General features: G+C 44.4%; 4 protein-coding genes across 5 annotated transcripts; 1 reads left to right on the plus strand and 3 right to left on the minus strand.

Annotated features, from left to right (window-relative positions):
• Window positions 1-1,547: 1,547 nt before the first annotated feature.
• Window positions 1,548-6,046, minus strand: LOC101780938 (pentatricopeptide repeat-containing protein At2g16880). 2 transcript variants are annotated; one of them, XM_004985249.3, is made up of 2 exons: window positions 3,536-6,046; window positions 1,548-1,903 (listed from the first exon to the last, which is right to left on the minus strand). In XM_004985249.3, the coding sequence occupies exon 1, from the start codon at window positions 5,980-5,982 to the stop codon at window positions 3,595-3,597; it is 2,388 nt and encodes a 795-aa protein (XP_004985306.1). In that variant the 5' UTR covers window positions 5,983-6,046; the 3' UTR covers window positions 1,548-1,903; window positions 3,536-3,594. The 2 variants fall into 2 exon arrangements, with proteins under 2 accessions (XP_004985306.1, XP_022685357.1); XM_022829622.1 differs by having other exon boundaries at window positions 3,525-6,046.
• Window positions 6,047-6,243: 197 nt separating this feature from the next.
• Window positions 6,244-8,665, minus strand: LOC101781344. Its single transcript, XM_004985250.2, has 5 exons — window positions 8,373-8,665; window positions 7,173-7,317; window positions 7,006-7,076; window positions 6,717-6,920; window positions 6,244-6,611 (listed from the first exon to the last, which is right to left on the minus strand). Exons 1-5 carry the CDS (start codon window positions 8,625-8,627, stop codon window positions 6,579-6,581), a joined length of 708 nt encoding a protein of 235 aa, XP_004985307.1. The 5' UTR covers window positions 8,628-8,665; the 3' UTR covers window positions 6,244-6,578.
• Window positions 8,666-8,804: 139 nt separating this feature from the next.
• Window positions 8,805-12,333, plus strand: LOC101781744 (peptidyl-prolyl cis-trans isomerase CYP65). Its single transcript, XM_022823336.1, has 11 exons — window positions 8,805-9,094; window positions 9,461-9,523; window positions 9,610-9,713; window positions 9,851-9,942; window positions 10,020-10,109; window positions 10,188-10,263; window positions 10,356-10,717; window positions 10,808-11,064; window positions 11,167-11,455; window positions 11,702-11,812; window positions 11,908-12,333. Exons 1-11 carry the CDS (start codon window positions 8,967-8,969, stop codon window positions 12,109-12,111), a joined length of 1,776 nt encoding a protein of 591 aa, XP_022679071.1. The 5' UTR covers window positions 8,805-8,966; the 3' UTR covers window positions 12,112-12,333.
• An 804-nt stretch (window positions 12,334-13,137) lies between these two features.
• Window positions 13,138-14,115, minus strand: LOC101758268. Its single transcript, XM_012849162.1, has 3 exons — window positions 13,843-14,115; window positions 13,564-13,657; window positions 13,138-13,469 (listed from the first exon to the last, which is right to left on the minus strand). The coding sequence occupies exons 1-3, from the start codon at window positions 14,113-14,115 to the stop codon at window positions 13,138-13,140; spliced, it is 699 nt and encodes a 232-aa protein (XP_012704616.1).

The raw sequence follows: 14,115 nt of genomic DNA on the forward strand, positions 1-14,115 counted from the left end.
AACTGGCAGCTCCAAGGGGCCAAGGAGTTCATGTGATGTTGTTTCGTCAGAGAAAGAGTAGTTGTGAAGTTAAATCAGGAAGGAAAAAAAAATGTACATGTGGTGGCACCAGAGATGCGAGCAGATCCTTGGCTCCTACAACATTCATGGCCGTATATACCAAAGTCGAAGAGGAACCCCACAAGTTTTTCCTTTACCTGTCCACGGGCGATCGCCCAACGCTATTTGCCAAAGAACATTCCACACAGCGCCTCATGTGAACGCTCAGGTCACGCTCAGGTGCTGCGGTTTTTAACTTATGCGATTACCTTTTCCGTCATGTCAGGGGGTACGTGTACGCCCCTAATTTACATCTCGTGACCATAGATGGCATCAAAATCTTTGGGACGCAAACGGACAAGAGGAATGTAAAGATTGTTTAGTGCAACTAGGAAGTGAAGGTCCTGCTGCTGCAGCTATCCGTGGTTTACAGGTAACTTCGACGGCAAATAAGTGAAAAAAGGTAAATTCCTCTTCCGTTGGCACTTCCTTACTTGGGTGAACAAATATACCTGTCTTGGATGTTTCGTTGAAAATGAAAGAAACTCTACTTGGTGTATATGCTGATTGCCGAAATTGTTCTCGCTTTTGTTTGTGTGTGTTCATTTCAAATTAATTTGAAGGAAGAAAGTTATCAGAAGATGTCAAAAAAAAAAAACCAGAGGTAGTATAGCACGGAGGACGCTTCATACCGACTTAAAATGTACAACCTTTCCTCACTAATAGAGTAACAGTCAACGGTGAGCAACGGAGCACAAAACCTAAAGTGCTACTAAGCACCACACATAAGTACTGTTAAGCCTTGAAGTTAAACAACACCGGTATGCAACATAAAGAGCATGACCTTTTACCGTAAGATTAACAAAGATGGCCACACCTACCTCAAGGTGCTTGGAGATGGCGTACACAGAATATAGCTTCCACCAAGTTCGAACTGGCATTGCAACCATGGCTTCTCTGAACAATTTATACTCGTATACTTGGCCATCTCCATCTCACCATGACACCTTCGGTTCATTGGTTGACAGAATTGAAATAATCAGAGGTACCTTAGCCGGGAAGCGGCCAGCAGGGCGCAACCAACGGAACGTACAGGGGAGTAGGGGACGAGCGGGAGCTTACAGCAGGAACCTTTCCCTTGCATGATCGAGCAGGAGCAACAGGCCGGGCCGGCGCAGCGATGGAGACGGCAGTGTCCTATGCTTGGCTCCCTTCTTCAGTTCTTCCCCATGAGGAATGAAAATGTTAAAGTCATCTTTCTACCAAACAGACTATTCATCCATATTCAGGCATGAGCATGACAGGTTAGAAACTTAGAATGCATGCTGATTTTATTATGCACTCGCGTTTGTACTGTATGGGGACACTTGCACAGTTAGGCCAGGCTTGTTTATTAGTGGTGCAGGTACTAGTTGTTCCATTTGCAGGGTATTTTAAACAGGTTCTACTTCTGATGCTTGCAACAGCCAACAAGATACTTCTATACGAAGTAGTAACAAGATGCAACATCAGAACGGCTGGTTGCAGACTGAAATTTGGCAGGTGGAGAAACAACAGAAGATTAGAATGATTCTGTACATATTGTTATTGCAGGCGACAGCAGAAGATTGTTAAATTTCAACTCACTCCCTAAGCATAAAGAGCCAAATAAGCAGCAACCTATGTGCACCTAAAGCAGAATTACAGAAAGCAGTGTTACATGAAAGGGCTATGGCCGAGGGGTATCAAAATTTGTGCTAACCAAATGGGTATTGCATGGCCAAATGACTACATCCTGTAACAACGGAAGCAGGACTAAGACAGTAGTCTGCTTGCCACCAATCTTCTGCAAAAAACAGTCTCCACATTTTAATTGAATTGCCAGCTGCAAAGGAAAAACAAAGACCCATTATGAGCTAAATATCTTCTTTTCTTTTTAGTATTATGCATATAAATTAGGAACTCGTGAAGCTTTTAGTTGTATAGTGCTATGCATTAAGATAAGTGGAGAGTGATATTAATTAAAATTCAGAAAGGGCAATACATATGTGCAATAAAAAATGAATGCAAAGGGCAACATATTGATTTTCCCCCCTAAAAATGAGTGAATGAAAGAGACATTATGTTCAGATAAACAAAATAGTTATCTATGTGTTGAATCCACAAGCAATATCAGGGAGAAACGTGCAGCAACGGTGTCTATGTTCTCACAAAAGTAGGAAAAGGCGGAAACTGCAGTGCAGTTAATATCTTTGGTAAAAAGAACTGCTTGTCTCCATCTCAAACAAAAATAAGAAAGAACTGATAGTAACTACTGGTACAACCAGTAAGCAATTTTTCATAAAAGAGCTGAGAAAGTGAAGTTAAATGGAAGTACAAGAATAGGAATAGCAACAGCAAACAACATATCCAGTTGGTCTCAAATCACAATGGTTTCTCATCCATATTTGATGCTCTATTTGCATTACCAGGACCTGTTTAGAATGATCTTCCTTTTCTCTTGCTAGAATGGCTGGCATCACCTCTAGCTAGTAGCACAAAGGAAAACTGGTAAAGACAACATACTGCCCTTCAAACTGATTTTAAATAATCCTGAATGTTACTAAAAAGCAAAGAAAGTGGTTAAAGTATATGTTTTGATGAACATACTAAATTCTGGCAAAGATATACAGCAAAGTGTATTAATGCTAACTCAATCTTGACTGGTTCATCAGGAAAAGGAGAAGAATTCTTGAAATTAAAGAAGGACCAACAATTTAATATGAGTTATGTTATGTACCATGTCATAATAAGACAGTAAGTGTAGATAGAATACTGATTGATTAGGAGATACATGCGTACATATATATAACAATTTAATATAGAATGCTGGAGCCAGATATCCTAGCTGGCTACATGGCCTTATGTGTGTGCTACACATATACATCAACCAACAGTAAGAACTGTTCCAACAAAGAAGTATCCCGAGTAAAGGTCTGATTGGGATTTAAAAACCAGGTCAAGACCTTTTTCTTTTTCTTAGTCAGCAACTGTATTTACTCGGTGGTTTGTTGCCCCTCTTTTCAATTATTCTAATTCAAAATCTCGGAACACGATGTTGAAGTCAAAATACACATACTTCAACCATATTTGATTGCATTTGCTGGTAGTCAACAAGGGTGTGAGGACAAACCAGGCAGAGTTCTGAAAACCAGAGCTAGAATTTCCAGTTTACAATCTTCGGCAACAGCTTTCAGAATCTTGCCCAAGGCTGATAAAGCATATTGCTCAAATCTTGTTTCTAAGTTTGTCTGCAGATAATCTAGTGAGGTTCTTTACTTTTCAGAGAATAACATAATGGATTATGATCTGGAGCTTGTACATAGTAAATGCTTTTGCTCTATGTTCCTATCTATTTTGTGTTCCAGAGCACTCGTATTTTACCAGGAACCCAAAAGTCCAATATTCGAATTGTTGCTACTGTTATTCTGACATTTACTACATATTCCAAGGACCAGATAGTATACCTAGTCAGTACCTGATCATTTGAGGAAGTTACAGAAGCATGGACAATGTCACATCCCAAAGCAGCATGTACTATCCAGCTGCATGTGTTTGCCTCTTTTGTCTTTTGATAAGGCCTTCCATCAAAGTGATATAAGTTGAACTGTCAACAGACAAGCCCTTCTGCATCATCTCATCCAAAGCAGCCTTAGCTTCTTTCAGTTGCCCACCAATGCAGAGCTCATTTACACGTTTCCTATAGTTCTCCTGATCACCAGTTTCTGTCTTAGGTTTGACCTCTGGGTCCTTTCCTGTCTCCACTTCCTCCACAGAAGATCCCATTAGAGGATAAGAAAAACTTTTAGATAATTTTCCGCTCTCAGTTAGCTTATTCAGCATATTCTGTGCTTCCTCTGATCGGCCTGCCTCAGATAGTGCAGATAACACAACATTGTAAGCAAATGCATCAGGCTGCAAACCTCTGATCTCCATGTCAGCAAAGAAATGCAAAGCCATATCGACATTGCCATCTTTGCACAAAGCTTGAATTAAAGTGTTATAGGTGATGACATCAACCTTCTTCCCTTTCTCTACCCATGACTTGAAAAGCTTCAACGCTTTGTCAAGCTTGCCATATTGACAAAGCCCATTCATCAAAGTGTTGCAGGTAACAACATCTGGCTTAAAAGAATTTTCCACCATCTTGTTGTGGAATTGGAAAGCGTTCTCCAAGTCTCCTTCCTTACAATAGGCATGAATAATTATATTGTAGGTGGTTTCATCTGGCACTAACCCCTTCTCCACCACTTCATTCAATTTATCAATTGCCTCTTTCAACTTCCCCATTCTGGAAAGCCCTTTGATTAATGTGTTGTAAGTAGAAATACTAGGTGTTAACTTCCTTGCAACCATTTCATCCCACAGACGCAGAGCAGGCTCTGGATTATACTCCTTGAAGTAGGCTGCCATCATTGTACCATAGCTAACTTCATCAGGTACAAAACCCCTCTGCGGCGGTGAACGCAATAGCTCCTCAGCTTCTTCATAGCGCTTCTCTTTGCATAGGTTATATAGTAAAGTGTTCAGGGTGAAAGTGTCCATTTTGAGTCCCTTTCCCACCATCTCATCCATCAATAAATATGCTTTGGCAACATTGCCGGCTTTGCAGTATGCATCAATCAATGTATTGTATGTAACCACATCCGGTGCCAAGCCCTCCTTTGCCATCATATTCAAGCGCACTAATGCCTGTTCCAAATGTCCCTCCCTGCAGAGCCCCTTCACCACAATGTTATGTGTGACCAAACTTGCCTTCACCCCTTTGTAGTGCATTTCCTCGAGCAGAATCAGTGCATCAGAAGAGCGCTTCCACTTGAAACATGCATCAACAAGCGTATTGTAGGTGACTACATCAGGCGATACTATGCCGAGCCGCTCAATCTTATCCTTCAACCTAAATGCCTCATCCACCTTCCCTGCCTGGCAGAGCCCTGCAGCGAGCACATTGTACGTCCACAGGTCAGGCTCCAACCCGAACGCTGTCATGGCCTCCACGACCTTGGTCGCCTGCTTGATCCACCCAAACCTCGCATATGCCGAGACGAGGGTATTATACGTGGGCCTGGTGGGCGTGATCCCCTCCTTCTTCATCCTGGCCAGCAGCGCCCGCGCCTCACCGAGCATGCCCTTGCGGCAATGCGCGTTGAGGAGCGTGTTGTAGGTGACAGCGTCTGGGGAAAGTCCAAACCCCTGCATTGTGGAGAGCGTGGAGAGGGCGTCGGCGAGGGTGCCCTTGGAGCAGTGGGTGTGGACCAGGAGGTTGAAGGTGTAATGGTTGGGGTGGAGCCGCAACCCGATGAGGGAGCGGAAGGCGTCCAGAGAGGCCTGCGGCGAGGTGGTGGGGCAGCGAGAGAGGGCGGAGAGGACGGCGTTAGCGGCCTGGAGGGAGGGACAAATGCGTCCGCGGCGGCGAAAGGAGTGGAGGAGCTGCGCGGCGAGTTGGGGGCGGCCGAGACGGGCGTACGCGGACAGCGCGGCGTCGGCGAGCGCGCTCGTGGGGCGACTCGTGAGGAGGTGGCGGTGGAGGCGGCTCAGCGGGTCGTGCGGAACGAAGTCGAGGAGGAGCGGGAGGAGGTTGCGGTAGGGGAGCACGGGGAGGAGTGGAAGGAGGGAGGCAAGGCAGGACGGAGGTGAGACGAAGCGGCGGTAGGCGATGAGAACGTGCGGCGAGGCAAGCGACGGGTTTGCAGCGACAAGGGCGAGCACGCGCGGGTGGTGCGAGGCGGTGAGACGAGGCAGGTACGGGCCCAGGAGAGCGTCCATGGGCGGCGGCGAGGGCAGGCGGGAGCCGGAGACGAGAGCTTCCGCCACGGCCGAGACAAGGGCGGAGTCTGAGCCGGTGCCGCGGCCGCGGCCGGATGCGGCCGCCGGCGAGGAGGAGGCGGAGGCGGAAGCGGGGGTGGAAGGTGGGGTGTCGTCCATGGGGACGGGAGGAGGGAGGTGGCGTTGTGTGACGGCGCGGCAGGCGGAGGGAAGAGGAAGGAAGAAGGGGGACTGGCCGCCCAATTGGAGATGAGGCCTTCGTGGGCTTTATAGAGGCCCAGCTACGCTTATCTTCGGCCCACCGACCGAAACAGTGTCCGGGAAGAAAAGATCGAAAGAGAGGGGACAGAGCCTGATTGTCACATACTCGCATTGTCGCAACAAAACTACTGCCATTCATCGAGTCGAAAAAAAAGGTACTACTCAGCTCAAAAAAAGTTGCCGTTCATTCGCAAGTTTGTCTTCCGCGTAAAGAAAAGAGAAATTAAATGTATTTTCTAGGGCAGATTGCTACCATATCACATTCTGGAATGTCAACCGCAAATTTTACTACAGAACTTGCATGAAAAAGGAGCACTGGTATCCAAATCTGCATTCTCAATTAGAACAAAAGATCTTCAATAGGGCAATCTATCTTGATCCTATCACCATGGCCAGATGTTAGAAATTGGGCACAGTACTTTTGGTCACTCAGGAAAGGGCACTAGGATATCTGGACTTAGAGATCAGCGTATGCAGCTCCATCGATCTGCGGTTCATTGCCTTCGCTGCTCCCAATCTTTTTCTTCCTGCGCGGGGAAAAAAATGGAACAACGATACAATTTGCAAATCGATCACAATAAATACTTGAAATGGAACAATGAATTACAGCACATGTTGATATCAAAACTGACCTTCATTTGTCTAGCAATGGAAGGAAGCCATTTCTCTCCTCTAACCTTCTTCAGCTCCTGCACCCTTTCTTCCTCCCTCTTCGCTTTTGCCTTCGCTGCAGTTTCTCTCGCTTCTAATCTAGCCAAAGATCTCTGGGATGCATTCTTTGCGGAAACAAGAATGTCACTGCCATCAACAACAACAGACCGGAGCATATGCCTGAACTGAAACCAAGATCGAAGTAAGACTAGTATAAATGACTAAAAACAACAAGCATAGTCCACATTAAAGAAATAATTAGTATCCAACCTTCTTTGATTTCTCATCAATCTCTTCCCCAGGCACAATTCTTGGCCTCTTGAGTTGCACATGCAATTTATCTAGAAATATATGCTACATTTGAGTATGTTTTGACTTTTGACACAGGCCACAATGATGAAATTTTCGCTTTCAGATTGATATAATTTGTCACTTACCTGTAGAATCCATTTTAATACCTGGTGGTGCTTTTTTAAATAACTTTATTCCTCCTTCTGTTTCCGTAGGGTCAGTTAAGTTCAAGCAAGGAGCTTTGACTATTTCAAGATTTTTCTCTAAAATATCATCCAACATATTTCTTACCTGAAATGTACAGTCTGAAGGCTGTAAGATTAAAATGTAAAATAGAAATATAGCATCATTGCTTGACTTGAAAGAAGGAAACTATGCGGATAGAAGCACAGGTGGATGAAGGACACGACTATAAAGCTAGGCGTGAAGAAGCTGGTAAACTCATTGAACGGAAATGGTTGTGCTATAGGTTACAGCTCCATAACAAACATCGCGCAACAGTTTGTCTTGTTGCACATTAGGCTTGCCAGGTTGGATCATGAGATCGCTACATAAGGAGAAGAATTGTTCAAGCGAAGGATGAATATGTATATCACATAGTGGATGGAATTCACATGTTTCACCACCAAGAGCATGCATCAAGTACGAATTTAGCTGTCAACAGGTCCAATAACCATTCAATTGATGATAAGATAAACAGACCTACCATCGTCGTTCCTGAAGGCAATAAACTACACAATTTCACCTTACATAGAATTCGGCCCCAAGATTCCTCTATCTCAAATTTGTTTTCTGTTATCTCTTAAAGAAAAAAAAATGTTCAGTCTTTTTTTTTGGAGTGAAACAGGAGGGATTTTACCCGTACTGGTAAAAATGTTCAGTCTGCAATGCATGTCTTTAGAACACACTCCATGCCATCAAAACCGCCAATACCACAACTTGGAACGGCAATATAGCACTCCATTTGACATGAATCCAGTTCATACAAGAAGGAATCACATTTGCCTTGGTGCTACATTCAGGAACAGAAAATGCGGTGCTACAACCATGTAAACAAGTCATGCGGGGTGGTAGTTTTTTCAAGCTCATGACTTCTACAGTTGCGCTGATGTGCTCTTGCCCCTAGTAACATTCATCACCTCAATCGATCGCACAAACGGAGAAAATGTGTTCGTGTTAGCACAGAATTTACTCCAGTCTAGAAGATGGTAGCATCAATTCCTCCACGGAACAAGCTCAACAAAGGGAACGCTGGATTCACGAATCAATCAGGCCCCCGGTCACCAAAATTCGTACACGATGCCTCTGACTCACGATAAAGGAAGGAAAAGGAGCAAACAGAGTACCTTGATCTGGTACAGCTTAAGTTTAGGAGCCTGTGGCTTCCCCTCATGCGGCTGCTCCAGCTCCGCGTCGCTGTCCGCCTCGCCGCTGCCGCCAGAGACCGCCTTCGCCACGCCGTTGGACGACGGGACGCCGAACCCCACAGCAGCGATGGAGTTAATGGCCGCCTTCCACGCGGCGTCCCCGTCATCCTCGCTGCTGCTCCCGCTGCCGCTCGCCGCCGGGCTCCCGCCGCCGCCGCCGCCGCCGCCCCCCATTCTCTGTTGCTGCTCGAGCCGACTCGACTCGTTCGGCTGCCGCGTGCGCTGGGCCGCGTGCCACTTCCGGATCCTCTTTGGGCCGCTCGTGGGCTTTGTTAGTAGTCTGGGCTTGGCCCAAACTGTTACGTACCGACCTAGCGCGGCGGCGGCTCGAGCCGTATTCCAACCCGGCGCCGAGCCGCTGACGAACTAGCCGCATCTTCCCCCCAACCTGCCGATCCAACCCCGCGCTCGCCGCCGTCGAGCCGCCCGCCGGCCTTCACCTCGTCACCGACGAAATCCCCGGCAGTGGTGTTACCAGCAGTGTAGTGTGCGGTCTCAGTTCGGGGTGCGAAGATGGGGAAGAAGCAGCACAGCAAGGACCGGATGTTCATCACGCGGACGGAGTGGGCGACCGAATGGGGCGGCGCCAAGCAGAAGGAGGTCGCCGCGCCGTTCAAGCGCCTCCCCTTCTACTGCTGCGCGTAACTACCTTGCCTTTCCATTACTTTCTGTTCCTCACTAGTTGAAAGAAAGATTGCCGGCGTGTGTCTGTTCGGGTTCTTGTTCTGGGGGAGCTTGAGCTTGTAGGGTTTCATCTTTAGGTTGTGGAATTAATTTCTTTGCATAGTGTATGGTTGTTTCGTGCTAAAATTAGTCACTTCGATGATACAGTGCTAGTTTAAGCAGTTATTCTTTTGAGCTATTCTGTCCTAAAAGTTCAGCTCTAGAGGACACAAGCGTGTGGATTGTAGATGATTTAAATCGATAATAAGTCATTAAGATTGTTACTAGCTAAATGTTAATTTATCTTCTTTCTCGGCTGATCATAATTCTGTTGGGTGGTGTAGACTCACGTTTCTTCCATTTGAGGATCCAGTGTGCACTGTTGATGGAAGCGTCTTCGATTTGATGTGAGTGGCTAAGCATCCAGTTCAATGAGCTCTTTAGATTTTTTATAAAAATGTAAGGCTTTCTGAGTTTTTGCTTGTCTATGTAGGAGCATAATCCCATACCTTAAAAAGTTCGGGAAACATCCGGTAACCGGAGCCCCGCTTAAGGAGGAAGATTTGATTCCTCTCACATTCCACAAGAACTCAGACGGTAATTTAACTCTAGGCTATGAGATATCTAGGCTAGTACTGGATTGAACTGCTAGTACAGTTATGCCTTCCTTCTATCTTGAGATATATGTACTTTACATCCATTTGATATATTAAATCAGTTTTCACTTATGGCAGGAGAGTTCCAGTGTCCCGTTCTGAACAAAGTTTTTACAGAATTCACTCACATAGTTGCTGTAAAAACTACTGGAAATGTCTTCTGTTATGAGGTGACAAACTTTTTCAAGTGTTTAGGTTGATGGTGTGGTACTTTCTTAGCTTACATGTCCATGCTTCACAAACACAGGCCATCCAAGAACTTAACATCAAGCCAAAGAATTGGAAAGAGTTGCTAACTGATGATCCCTTCACTCGAAATGACTTGATAACAATTCAGGTACCTATAACTTGCACAGTTTCTTATTAACATTTAACTAATTAGGCTAACTATGTTCACCTTTTGTAATTTTGGCAGAATCCAAACGTGCTTGATAGCAAGGTCCTAGGGGAATTTGACCATGTTAAAAAGGGTCTCAAACTTGAGGATGAAGGTTCGATTATGCTCCCTCTTTCGTTTACCTTTCTTTTTTCAGTTTCAGTTTTGATTTAACTTGCATATTCTGATAGTCTGACTGCTTTGCAGAGTTGCAGCGAATGAAAGATGATCCAACCTACAACATAAATATTTCTGGTGATCTTAAGCAAATGATTAAGGAACTTGGGACGGAAAAGGGAAAGGAAGCTTTCTTGCAGGGTGGAGGAGGGCATAAAGCTCAAAAGGAAAGAGCTGCTGCTCTTGCTGCTATTTTAGCAAGAAAGGAGAAGGATGACTCAAAATCAGGAAAAGAACCTAAACCTCAGCAAACTTTCAGTATTGTTGATGCTGCTTCTGCTTCTGTTCATGGCAGGAGTGCAGCCGCAGCAAAAGCAGCTTCTGCTGAAAAAACCGCTGCTAGAATTGCTATGCATATGGCTGGGGATCGGGCTCCTGTAAATGCTAAATTGGTATACAGTCATCTCATCTTCATGTGTTACATTGGCCTTGTTTTACCTATCCATTGGTGTTATCTTATGGTGATAATTTAATGATTTCAGGTCAAAAGTCGTTACACTACTGGAGCAGCTTCACGCTCTTTCACATCAACTGCCTATGATCCTGTTACGAAAAATGAATTTGAGTATGTTAAAGTTGAAAGGAATCCAAAAAAGAAAGGATATGTTCAGCTGCATACAACCCATGGTGATTTGAATTTGGAGCTTCATTGTGATATAACTCCTCGGACGTGTGAAAATTTCCTCACACATTGTGAAAACGGTTACTACAATGGTCTTATCTTCCATCGGAGTATCAAGTATGTTCTGATTGTGTTCATCTTTTGTAGCAATCTTCCTTTAAATCTTATGGTAATATCTAAATCTTGTCGGGGTTTTTTTTTGCCATTCCCTTTATACAGAAACTTCATGATTCAAGGAGGTGATCCAACTGGCACAGGAAGTGGAGGAGAGTCCATATGGGGTAAACCCTTCAAGGATGAGGTGAACTCAAAGCTGCTACATTCAGGAAGAGGTGTAGTCAGCATGGCAAATTCAGGCCCTCATACCAATGGATCCCAATTTTTTATCCTGTACAAGTCTGCACCACATTTAAATTTCAAGCACACAGTATTTGGCATGGTGGTGGGTGGTTTGACCACACTTTCAGCTATGGAAAAGGTTCCCGTTGATGATGACGACCGGCCATTGGTTAGTATTGTCCAAGTAAATTTCTGGTAGTATGATGGTTATTTCGAGCATTGAGTTAATGAGTTCTGGTGTAATTGCAAGATGCTGTCTTTTAAGCATTATGTTGTATACTTGTATATTCCAGATTGTCTTTGGGAAGCATAATCGTTATTCTCTAGCTCTGAATGTTACACTTCCTCCGATACTGTATTTTTTTTTATATATCTATAGAACCTTAACATGGTATTCCTGTGCTTCTATTTGCAGGAGGAAATAAAGATTCTAAGAATAAGTATATTCGTGAATCCTTACACGGAGCCAGATGAGGAAGAAGAAAAGGCAAAGGAGGAAGAAGAGAAGAAACAGGATGAGGATTATGTAAAGATGCCTCTTATTTTTTGTTTTAGCTATATCCATATATTTTCTGCATTTATTTCCCCCAATTCTATTAACACCCGTTTGCATTAATTCAGGATAAGGTGGGATCTTGGTATAGCAACCCTGGAACTGGTGTCGCTGGTTCAACAAGCACTGGCGGTGGAGTTGGCAAGTATCTAAAAGCTCGAACTGCTGGCTCTGTTGATGTGACTGTAAATGCTGGTGCACCTGATGATTCTAGCAAGAAGAGAAAAGCGACTGCATCTAGTGTAGAGTTCAAAGATTTCTCTGGCTGGTAGAGTTTATGTGTTTGTATTTCCTCTTGCTTCTCTCAGAAGAATCTGCTGGTGCATACTCTGGTTGCATTTTTGACATGTACGTCTATGATGTTGTAAAAGAGAACTGTCTACACAAGGCCCCATTTTTCGGTGTGTGTTCCGTAAGTTTTTCTTCAAACTTGCTTGATACTAAAATGCTGAAAAACGGTGTTTCAACCTGCTACGATGATTGTTGCTGCTGCAGGAGGTAGGAGTAGAATTATGCTGACGACTACAAATTTGTGTTGTATCTAGCTGCATCATTTGCCCTGCTTGACCTTTTCAGGTCGACTAATCGGATATGGAGAAGTTTGTCTTCGGTTTGGGTGGTCAGAAGGTATGCAATTCAAGAGTGCGGTTGGTGCAAAATTGTCACTACTGTGTTGATTACAGTATGGAAATGTCATGCCAACCGCTGAACTGATTTTCCTGCTGTAAGCAGGGCGAGCTGTCAAGCAGAGCTGGGAATTATGGAACTGGTTGTAATCTGTGGAGTTAATGTGGTTTGCACCAGTCTATGTACTGCAGGACGGCTGAGCTTATAATTGTGCAGTTTTTTTTTTTGTATATCCTCGTTATACGGGGATACCATCCTACGAGGCTACGATTAATGTTCGATGCCTACTTCACAGTTTACCTCCTCCGCACATTGGGGCTGCTTTCCGCCTTGATGAATGTTTCGCTGAAATGCGAGCTCTGCATGAAGCTGCAGCTTGGCGATGCCCAACCCACAACTCAGTAAAACTCGATACCGCAATGTTGTACCGTCTAACTGGCAGACATCATGCAACATAATTACATATCAGATAATCAAAATACCCTGTAGAAGCAACTCGGTGAAAAAAAAATCTTGTCTTGCGAACAGATGTACACTATAAGTCAACCACTTGTTGAACTAGGAAGATTAAGCCCCGCATAAGCTGAAAAAAAATGTTACAAAATTGAAGTGCCAAACAACCACTCTAACATGTATGGAAAGTTTCCTTTTATCTATTCTATTTGACTGACCTAAGCACGCTTAAGCAAAACTACCATGATGGACGCAATGGCCAAGAGCACAAAGACTGATGGCGCGCTCGGAAAATCTTTGCTGGTGCTCATGATCAGAGTCTTGATCTTCCCCTTGCAGCGGCCCTCGTCCGAGGTTGCGACGAGATCTTGCATCATGTTTGACAGATTGGTCACCATCTCGAACACCAGTGCCCTAATTTTCTCCAAGTAATCCTTGACCGATTCGCCAGTGCTTGGACGGAGGTCAGTGCTTTGCACGCTAGCTGCATCACCATCCTCCGCCTCATCCCCAGAAACGCTTGAAGCTGCACTAGAGCACTGGCTGAGCTCTGTAAAATGGGAAGGCAAAAGTTCAGAATAGAAGCTGTGCTATAGAGAGTTGATGAATCTAAACTGAAGAATGATGTTGATATCAATGCTTACTCGACTCATATGTCTTATAGAACTTCAAAACCTTCTCGTTCTTCATCACAGCATCCCAAACATTCTTATCAGAAGCAAGTGAGGCAACAACATCCTGCAAGCAACAAATTAAAGGTCGTGCAGAAATAAGTCTGTCTCTTTTGATCTCTCCACGACAAAATAAACCTCATGAAAAGAATAAATACAAGTAAAGCCTGATGATGGTAACGTGAGAAAGGAACAAACACAAAGGAGGAGGATATGTCTTGGCATTTGCTATACAAGATCAGAGAGACAAACCTGAGCTTCAGGGTTCTCATGTAGCAATGTGAATGCTTGCACAACACGTCCAGGAGTTCCAGAGGCAGCGAGTAAATTTTCGTAGTTATCTTCTTTCTTAGATGTTTCTGAATGAACAACGACCTGGGGTGTTTCAGACTCAACAGATTGTGGAAGTGCAATTTGTTGAGCAACCTTTGCATGATTATCCTGGTCAGTAATTGAGAAATGCTTCTTCGGAGTATCGAGGTCAGCAGTGTGAGATTCAGCCTTAGCACTGGTTACACGAAACAT

Source organism: Setaria italica, chromosome IX (genome assembly GCF_000263155.2).
Source record: "Setaria italica strain Yugu1 chromosome IX, Setaria_italica_v2.0, whole genome shotgun sequence".
Lineage (NCBI taxonomy): Eukaryota > Viridiplantae > Streptophyta > Magnoliopsida > Poales > Poaceae > Setaria > Setaria italica.